The 10,037-nt window shown below is 39.4% G+C and overlaps 1 protein-coding gene across 1 annotated transcript in view; it reads left to right on the top strand.

Annotated features, from left to right (window-relative positions):
* The first annotated feature begins 37 nt into the window (after positions 1–37).
* PPA1 (inorganic pyrophosphatase 1) overlaps positions 38–10,037 on the top strand; it is a 36,837-nt gene continuing 26,837 nt past the window's right edge. Inside the window, exons 1-2 of the mRNA XM_068547737.1 lie at positions 38–212; positions 2,603–2,661. Coding sequence (XP_068403838.1) covers positions 149–212; positions 2,603–2,661 — 123 coding nt within the window. The 5' untranslated portion in view covers positions 38–148. The remainder of the gene's footprint in view (positions 213–2,602; positions 2,662–10,037) is intronic.

Raw genomic sequence — 10,037 nt, 5'->3', positions numbered from 1 at the left:
CCAGCAGCGCTAAAGGCTGCTCCCCGCCCTGCTGGCCGGTCTAGTCACCGCAGTGCGCAGGCGCAGAGCTTACTCCTTGTCAGTTGGCGTCGCGTGCTGGCTAGTGGCTTTGTAGCAGCGGCGGCAGCGGCGGCTGGTCTCCGGCATCATGAGCGGCTTCAGCAGCGAGGAGCGCGCCGCGCCCTTCACCCTCGAGTACCGAGTCTTCCTCAGTGAGTGTCGGAGGCCCGCGGTCCCTCCCTGCTCGCCCGCCCATTCATTCCTGGGCCTCGCCTCCCCTCCCGCCCCGGCGGCTGCGGCCCGCGCTCGGCACCTTGTCCCGGGCGCCGGCCGGGCTCCTCGGGCCGGTCCCGGGGGCCTGGGCGGGCCTGGCCCTCTCATTTCACACGTCCCGCTCGCGGCCAGGGCGGCGTGGGTCGGCGTTCCTCTTTCACATGCTCGATTGGACCTGAACCTGGGCCAGGCTAGTTTTGCAGGTGTCCGGCTTGGGCAGTGTCTGATGGGAAAAGGAAACCACTGAGTCACCCTAGAAAAGGTGTCTGGGGGTAAACTAATCCCCGTAAGAGGATTATTCAGTTTGGAGGAACGGCGTGGCGAGGGGGAGGAGGTGATGGTGGTGACTCCCTAAGACCTTAATTCCTCCACTGTAGCTCAGATTGTGGGCACGTCGCGGGGTCAAGTCCAAGCCCTCGTCCGACAGACGGGGAAACTGAGGCCCAGATCTGGAGCTATCAGTGGAGGACTGGACCCATCCCTCTGGGGCCCCAGTAGCGCTCCTGCCTCCCTGACGCGTGCTTTCCAGTAGCACTGATGCTGGGAAAACGCCTTGTGAAACAGAAATCTGTTCCCCTCCAGTTAAACAGGTGACGTCAATCTGGGAAGCATGAATAAGAAAGTGCCAAATTTTGGCCCCTGTGCAGCGGATCACGTCTAAGGGGTACCTCCCCTAAGTCTGCGTTTACAGCCGAGGAGGCCGCAGGCTCCGCTTTCCTTGGTGCACCACCTTTAGCCTTGTAGATGGGGGAAAGCTACATGGGGTTTATCTTTATCCTCTTACCACCTCCCCGCCCCCCGCCCCCAAAAGATTATTAGAGATAACGGAGGCGTTTCTATTTTAACTTCTTTACAATTTTGTTCCCAAGGATATGGGCAGGTGCCTTGAATTCTATGAGTTCTGGTGTATGAAGGGCAGTAAAGAGAGAGGAGGAGGGGATGAATGGTAATACTGAAAGGACAAAGCTCCTAACAAAAAATAGGCTGGTGTGAGAGGAAAAGGAAAGTGAACTATAAAGTTACACAACTAAAGTTTAGATTGCCATTTAAAATCCAGTGACGTGTGGGACCTCCCCCACCCATTTTATTTAATTTCAGAATTCAGCAGCAAGGGCAGTGCAGGAACTTTTGACAACTAGTTCCCTGAACTGTTTTTCTGGAGTTAGTGTTGGCTCCAGAATTTCTCTGTAGGAGCGATTTAGAGAGGTGACCCTCTAGTTTGTAGGTGGGGGGGATGATTAGGGTAATTGTTTTCAAGCTATATTTGCAGAACAAATACAGTTTTTACTTAGATTATGTATTGGTAGTGAGTACTATATAATTTTAATTTAAAAATCATAGATTTCTTAATATCCTTCCTTAATAGGAGAAGATTTTTACCTCTATAATGTTACATTTGCCAATCTCTTTAAAACTGATAGTGGGTTGGATCGCAAGTCACTATTGACACTGAAGGGACCAGTATGCCATTGGGGATGGTCACAGATCAATTTTGCCTATTCCACTTTGAGTTTTTTTGTCTTTTTTTTTTTGGCCACGCCATGCGGCGTGCAGGATCTTAGTTCCCCAACCAGGAATCGAACCCGGCCCTTTCACCGTGAGAGCACAGAGTCCTAACCACTGGACTGCCAGGGAATTCCCTCCACTTTGATTTTTAATCGTGAAGGGATGCAATGTGGACTGACCCTTAAGGTTTCCTAAAGAATAGTAAGGAAGTTTTAAAATTACTTTTTGGATATTGTAGTTAGGTCTCTAGAATACAGAAATTACCTGTGAAAGTGCTGTTACAGCTAGAGTATCCTTAAGAAAAATCCTAATCTAAGATGGCTCTGTCTCCCTGGAACACCACTTAAAGCAACATGGTTTATAATTTGGCAAATTGGTCCCCTGCCTTCTCCCAGAGCCCAAGTATTTCATTAGCTCTGTTAACTGTTAACCGGTATAAAATCAAACAATTTGGTTGCCTTTTGTATACCAGGCACTGCTAGGCTCTGTGATACAAAGGCTTGTAAGGCAGTCCCCACCCTCACCATAGAGGTTAGTACCTTTTAGACCCCTAAGGAACATGTAGGGTGAAAACCTAACCTGATCTTGGAGCAGTCAGGAAGGTGAAGTATATAGCCAGTTTTTCTGGGGTGGGAATAAAATCTGGTGAGTGGTGTTGATAATGGGAGGAGAGAGGGTATGTGGGAAATCTTGGTACCTTCTGAATTTTATTGTAAGCCTAAAAATTCTCTTAAAAAAAAAAGTCTTAAAAAATGTGTACTTCATGCATCTGGAAATATAATTAACCAATAGAAGCAATAACTTTTTCTAATTAATTTTGCAGAAAATGAAAAAGGACAATATATATCTCCATTTCATGATATTCCAATTTATGCAGATAAGGTAAGACATCCTTCTCTGACCGTAGTCTCATTGCTCAGATCAGTTAGTTCCACATACGGATTTTCTTATATGTCTTAACAAGTGCTTAAAATGCCTCATTGTGCTGTGAGTTAAAGGTGCATTGACTAAATAAGGAGACAGTCTTAAATCCAGATTATTTGGTTAGAAGAAGCAACTATAATTTGGAGAAGGAGTAGAGGAACAGAAACAAATGTTTTAAAGCTGCCTTGGTTAAAAAAAAATCACCAGAATTGCTGGTAACTCTTTTTGTTTTTATTTTCATTTTTGCCTTTTTATATTTCCTATATTTTTTTACAAAGATCATGCATTGTTGGTGCAAATTTAAGTAGTTATTTTTTTAAAAAGCGATTGCTTCTTTTAGCCTCCCTCCCAATAAGAGAAGTTTGTGCTATATTTAGGAACTGACACAAGGACAAATGTCTGATTCTTTTTTATACCTTAAAATTTTTTTTCATTCAACCAGGAAGGATCCACACTGAGTGCAAATCTTTTTGAGTCGTAAAAGCTTCATAGGTTATTGATCTTCCTTAGCTAGATGTCAATACATAATACATGTGAATATCACATTCCAGCGCATGTCTAGAATAATAAAGATGAAATCTTATCCTTGTGTGTGCTGAGTCTTACTTTTTTTCTGTGCTTGACTATCAGAAATAGATAAATTCATGTACTTCTACCAGGAAGATTGCTACAGTTCTGCACTGACACTTGGACACTGGCAGAAAATCTAACCTGAATGTTGCTTCTGAGCAGCCTGCCTGAGCTGGGCTCTAGCTGGAGACAGTGGAGCAGACAGCCCAAGGGCAGTTATGTGCCACAGTTACAGGAGGGACCACTAATTGGCATGTGTTGTCCTGTGGGATTCTCAAAGCTGTATTTATTCAGAAACTTTTAATTTGTTACATCTGATTCCCTGGGAGTTGACAAGAACTGCAGAATCCTTCCTTCCTCTTGAATTGGCATCATTTGGTTGGCTTAAATTAGCTGTTGTATAATCAGTATGTATATCAAAGTACTTTGCAGTAACATCTCAGACCATTTTGAATAATGAAGAGGTATAAAATGATGACCCTAAGTTTACTGATGGTACCTTGACATACAGCTGTACTAAGGAAGGGAAACATTTTCTTGACCTGTAGCTGGGTTTCTTTTCATTCATAAGTGTCTTAGCCTGTTTGGGCTGCTATAACAAAATACTGTAGACTGGGTAGCTTATAAACAGCAGAAATTTATTGCTTTCAGTTCTGGAGGCTGGAACTCTGAGATCAGGGAGCCAGCATGGTTGGGTAAGGGCCCTCTTCTGGTCGCAGACTTCTAGCTGTTTCCTTATGTGGTGGAAGGGGCTAGGGATCTCCCTGGAGCCTCTTTTATAAGGCACTCATCCCATTTATGAGGGTTCTACCCTCATGTCTTAAGCATTTCCTAAAAGTCCCACCTACTATACCATCACCTTTGAGGGTTAGGATTCCAACATATGAGTTTTGGAGGGACACAAACATTCAGACCATAGCCTTAAGTTATTGGACAATATTCTAGCCAAGGACGAGAAGAATCATAGCAGTTATGGTGCCTAATCTTGTTGCTGCTGCAAGTTACCCCAAAATAGGAAGCTGAGACTACATTTTGGTGTCGTGTAAAACATCTTCACTCAGGTTACTCTGCAACTCCTTGAAGTCTTTTACAGGACTGGTTGTATCTGTAATCTGGGATTACTCAAATGAAGAATCTGCCCTTTGTACCACATTGGGCTGGCTCAAAAGTACAAGCTCTTGCAATGACTCTGGATTTCACCAGTGGTCCAGACCTCAGTGAACTTCAGCACTTCAGATTCCTGCCTCAGAGGCAGGAAAGAGTTCTTTTTGTTTTGTTTTTAAGGAAGTTTAGTTTATACAAAGCACAAATAAGGGTGTGGTACACATAACCTATTTTGGATTCTAGCCTAAATAAAAGATCTGATTAATTCCGTTGGTTACAGAAGAGTATGGTTTTTGAAAAAAAGAAATTTCAATGTGATTAAGTTTATGTAAATACATTTTTGTGTGGGTAGCCATCGACTTTATCCCTAATATGGTCAGTCATTTGAGGGGTGATAATGAGGGAATGTGCCTTTAACACAACTCAGCTCTATAAGGAAAAAATGCCCAAAGGCTTATATTCTACTCCACATCAGAACCTTTCAACGTGGACAGCATTTGATTTAGTATATGTGTTATTAGGTAATCCATCCAGCCAGTTCTGGAAATCCTTGTGACTCAGATACCCTACTTGGGTTATTTCCAAATCCACTGGGTGAAAGAAGGCAAAGGCAAGGACTCACTGGATGTATATATATTGTAGGGCTGTTCTTTTCTTTGGATCTATTTTGGAATCAAATATAAAAACACCTGTAGCTCAAAGTGTCTTCTGACATAAAACTTCTGAGATAACAGAAAATTTAAGAATCCAGAACATAATGAGCATAAACAGTGTGAAACACTGGGTAGATTAAAAGCTTTATCTAAATCTTAGAGTACTCAAGTATCATGACTTGATGTTCTAATTTTAGAAGTTTAGTATTTTCTATTCTATATCTTAAACTTCCATGTTAAATACTAGTTCTAACAATATAGGCTTCTGTAATGTTTTTCAGCTGACTGTTGGGGGAATATATAAATATGGAACTTTTCTCCTATAAAAAAAAAGTCAAGCTACTAGTCAAATAGGTGGGTGCTTCAGAAACTGAATAGGATATCTTTTGCAGTTGTGTATCCTTCTTAAATTTTTAAAGATACTATCTTACTGTACCTGAAACTTTTAGAGGAGATATGCCACCCAAGTAGATGCTTTTTAAATTATGGCTGAATCTTGAACAATGCGGGGGTTAGGGGCCCTGACTAGCGTATAATTTATAGTTGGCCTCCTGTATCTGAGATTACTCCATATCTGGAGATTCAACCGACAGATCATGTAGTTCTGTAGTATTTACTATTGAAAAAAATCCATGTATAAGGGCACCCACACAGTTCATGCCTGTGTTGTTCAAGGGTCAGCAGTACTCACTTCCCTACAGGGTTTGCTTTGTTTTGAATTTTCTATTTCTTTTTGTAGACAGTTCTATAAATGGAACTTTAAAAAATGTCACCAAATTAATCATTTAAATACTGTTGGTTTTCTCCAACTTTATATGTATATAGAATGGTTGGGGTTTTGTTTTATATTTTCCACACCAAAGTTAGAACTGGCAGCATAGATGAAAACAGATAACAAACTTAATTGGCATGTCATAACTAAGAATAAACTCCTATTTTTTCCCCTCAGATGAGCTTTAAGGTGACTAAATTTTGAAAACAGATATTCTAACCATAATATCTGTGGTTTAACAATTTTGTCAAAAAGATAAAGTTGTAAAACAAACTTAACAAAACAGAAACAGACTCATACGTAAAGAGAACAAACTGGTGGTTGCCAGAGGTGGTTGCCAGAGGCGGGGATGAGGGAAATAGGTGTGGGAGATTAAGAGGTAAATCTTCCAGTTATAAAATAAGTCATGGGGATGTAGTGTACAGTGTGGGGAATATAGTCAATATTGTAGTAACTTCGTATGGTGACAGATGGTAACTAGACTTACTGTAGTGATGATTCTGTAATGTATAGAAATATCAAATCACCATGTGGTACAGCTGAAACTTGTATAATATTTTAAGTCAATTATACTTCAATCAAAAAATAAGTAAAAAGGCAAAAGTTTTTTGGATAGCTTTGACTAAAAAAAAAGTTGTGTTGATTAAATATGCATGTAATGTGCAGTCACAATGCCTGGCTTATAAAGTCTCAGTATACAAAAACCAAAAAAAAAAAAAAACCCCCACAATAGGATGATGATGTTAACCACAAGACTGGCTGTGTCTGAAGCCTTTCAGAGCTCTATTGTGTAGAGTAAAGATCACTGAACCGGGAGTAAGAAACCTTGGTTTTAGTCCTGGTTTTACCACTAACTGGCTTTGCCATATTGAGCAAGTTGCTTTACCTCTGAGCACTGTTGGTCTTCGTGGGTGTTTTAGATTACATTTAGCACTATGCTAAAGCCCTTATGTGGATTTTCTCCTTTAGCCATCATTCCAATCTGTGAGCTGGGTTCTTTCAGTAACTTAATTGTCCAAGATTACCAACTAGAATTCATAAGCGGTAGTGGCAGGATTCAGACCCAGGCATTCTGGTTCAGAACCTGTGGTGTTAGCCACTGAGCCACACTGCCTCGAGCGATAAAGGGTGGTGGATTTTACTTTGTGCTTTTTGATATTTTCCAAATTTTCTACAGTAACTATCTCTTTGATATTTACAAAGAAAAACAGAAAAAAAAGGCTTGCTTATAATTTTTTTTTTTTTTTTTTTTTTAACGCTTAGAATTCAAGGGAAATGAGTAAGAACTTCCTTCATTCGGGAATGCTATAAAGTCTTCTAGTCCAGGAATTCTTGATGGCCCCGAGACCCTGGAATACTCATCGATGGGTTTCTGAGGTTCTGAGTTCTCTCTGAAATTGCAATTTGGTGTAAATGTGCATTTTTCTTGGAAAAGGTTCTATGGTGAAAATTCTTAGTCATTGCAGATCATAGAAGATGTTGACAGCTGGAAATGCAGACTCTTGCTTGATTTTATAAAGATAAGAAAGTAAACAGATTATGGTTAGAATATCTGTTTTCAAAATTGAGTCATCTTAAAGCTCATCTGAGGGGAAAAAATAGGAGCTTATTCTTAGTTATGACGTGTAAATTAAGTTTGATTACTTTCTGTGTATGTGGCATATGGCAGTATGCATTACCAAATACAATAGTTTGTTGAAACTGCTATGAGTAGAACATCTGTGTGATTGGAAAACAAATGAGCATTACTGAAAGGTGTTTGTTTTTTAACTATCTCCCCTGCTCAACAATTTGTTGAGCAATTTTTTGGGGGGTTGGTATAAATCATGTTTTCCTTTGTGAAGTTATAATTCTAAATGAATAAGAAGCACACAGTGTGAACTTCGGTCATCATATTTCTTCTGTGTCAGCTTCTCCAATAGACATTTGTCACTTCTCACTGAAAGAAGTCAGGAGCCCATTTATTTTTTCTTTAAAATTTTTTTAAAAATTTATTTTTCAGCTTTATTAAGGTATGATTGACAAATAGTCATTGTATTTAAGGTGTTCAGTGTGATGTTGTGATATATGTACACATTGTGAAATGATCCCACTAATCACGTTAGTTAACTTCTGTCACCTCACATATTTATTTTGCTTGTGTGTATGGTGAGAACACTTAAGATCTACTCTCTTAGCAACTTTCATAGAGCCATACTGTACATTAGGTTTCCAGAACTTATCACTTATAACTGAAAGTTTGTACCCTTTGATCAACATGCCCCCGTTTCTCCCACTCCTCCAGCCTTTGGCAACCATTTTTCTACTTTCTGTTTCTATAAGTTCAACTGTTTTAGATTCCACATACAAGTGAGATTATGTAGTATTTGTCTTTCTCTGTCTGACTTATTTCACTTAGCATAATATCTTCCACATTCATCCGTGTTGTCACAAATGGCAGGGTTTCCTTTTATCTTTTTTTAAAAGGCTGAATATTCCAGTGTGTTTGTGCGTATGTGTGTGTGTGTATGTATGTATCACGTCTTCTTTATCCACTCATCCAGTGATGGACACTTAGGTTGTTTCCGTATCTTGGCTATTGTGAATATGTCCTGTTATCATAGAACTGGCTTTGAAGCCAAAACTTAAAACCAAGTGTTACTTGGTGAGCACTTAATAGGATAAAAATACTCTTGGAAATGATGAAATCTGCTAAACCTTTACAAAAGCACCTTTACGGGAGTAGAACATTTCCTTACTAACTACATGAGCTCTTCTGATAGGAATTTTATTCTCCAAAAATACTCTAGAGATAAAAAAAAAAAAGGCAAGCTGCCCTTGTTTTCTATTAGCCTCTTGCTTTATATCTAATCTCTAGATAAATTTAGAAGAAAATCCTCTCTACCACCATTGTTTTTCTCCAAATTTTATTGCAAAATGGAAAAATAAAAGAAAGGATGGTGAAATCAGGATGATTTTGTATTTCTTCGTAAGTCTGGTATTTATTTTACTTGGTTTCTGAAGTTATCTAGAGAAACACATGAAGAGTCAACTTCCAGTGTTGGGAAAAGATCATAAGTCATGAGGTGTTCATAAGTCTCCCAATAAAGACACATTTAACTTTACTACTAAGATTCAGAGATGGAATGTAATTAAGAGTATGTTCCCTGTATATGTACTTAATGATATTAGAAATAATAGCCTACCAAGTAGCCATAGCCTATTCATTAGTAAATGACTTGTCAGACTACTGACTTGATCCACAAGAAAACTAACCAGTTTGGAGATGAGACCTATGATCACTGTACTACTGTGATACTCCTGTTTCATCAATGAAGTTAAAAGCCCGATCAAGATATAGGTTATATTTCTTCTATCTGTAAAACAATTTTATTTTAAATCTTTTTGATTAACGGAATGCTATGATTTAGACTTAAGTTTCTAATCTCCTTAGAATCTGGACATCTATAACATTAACATTCTTGTCTTCCTGTTGAAATGACTGTAAATCTGGGAAGTCAGACTGATTGCTGTGTCTCTGACTTTGGAAGTCAGAGCTTAGAGCTACGCTTTGCCTTTCCCCTGCCTCCTGCAGCCTTGTCAGCATCATCCTACTAGGGATACCAACGTCTTCCTTCCTTTCTCTGAAACTGTAAACAGGGAGCTGAAAGCTTGGTGCCAGAGCAGGGATTGAGAATCCAGAGCATAGTAGAAGTGGAGAACAGTTCTGAGAAGTCCTAACAATGGGAATAATAAGACACTAAATCCAGGATTGAGCTAAGTAATAGTTTAAACCAGTTAGGATTAGAGAAAGAAGGCATGAATTTTTAACTAGGTAGTACTAAATTTCCTAAAATCTTGTCTCATTCTTTTAAATGCCATAAACATTGGAAATATTAGAATGCATAATTTTTTCCAGTTTTTTAATGTAAAATACATAAAGCATAAAATCTACCGTCCTAACTATTTTAAAGTATGCAGTTTGGAGGTATTAAGTACATTCATATTGTTGTGCAACCATCACCCTCCTTCATCTCCAGAACTCCTTTCATCTTGCAAAACTTACATTCCATATGCATTAAACATTAATTCCCCAATCCCCTGGCAACCACCATTCTGCTTTCTGTCGCTATGAATTCGACTTCTCTAGATACCTCATGTAAGTGGAATCATATAGTCATTTGTCTTTTTTGTGACTGGCTTATTTCACTTAGCATAATGTCCTCAAGGTTCATCCATGTTGTACCACATGTCAG

The sequence above is a fragment of the Eschrichtius robustus genome, chromosome 7 (genome assembly GCF_028021215.1).
Source record: "Eschrichtius robustus isolate mEscRob2 chromosome 7, mEscRob2.pri, whole genome shotgun sequence".
Lineage (NCBI taxonomy): Eukaryota > Metazoa > Chordata > Mammalia > Artiodactyla > Eschrichtiidae > Eschrichtius > Eschrichtius robustus.
Note: the sequence above shows the minus strand (reverse complement) of the source record. Positions and strands in the feature narration are given on the sequence as shown.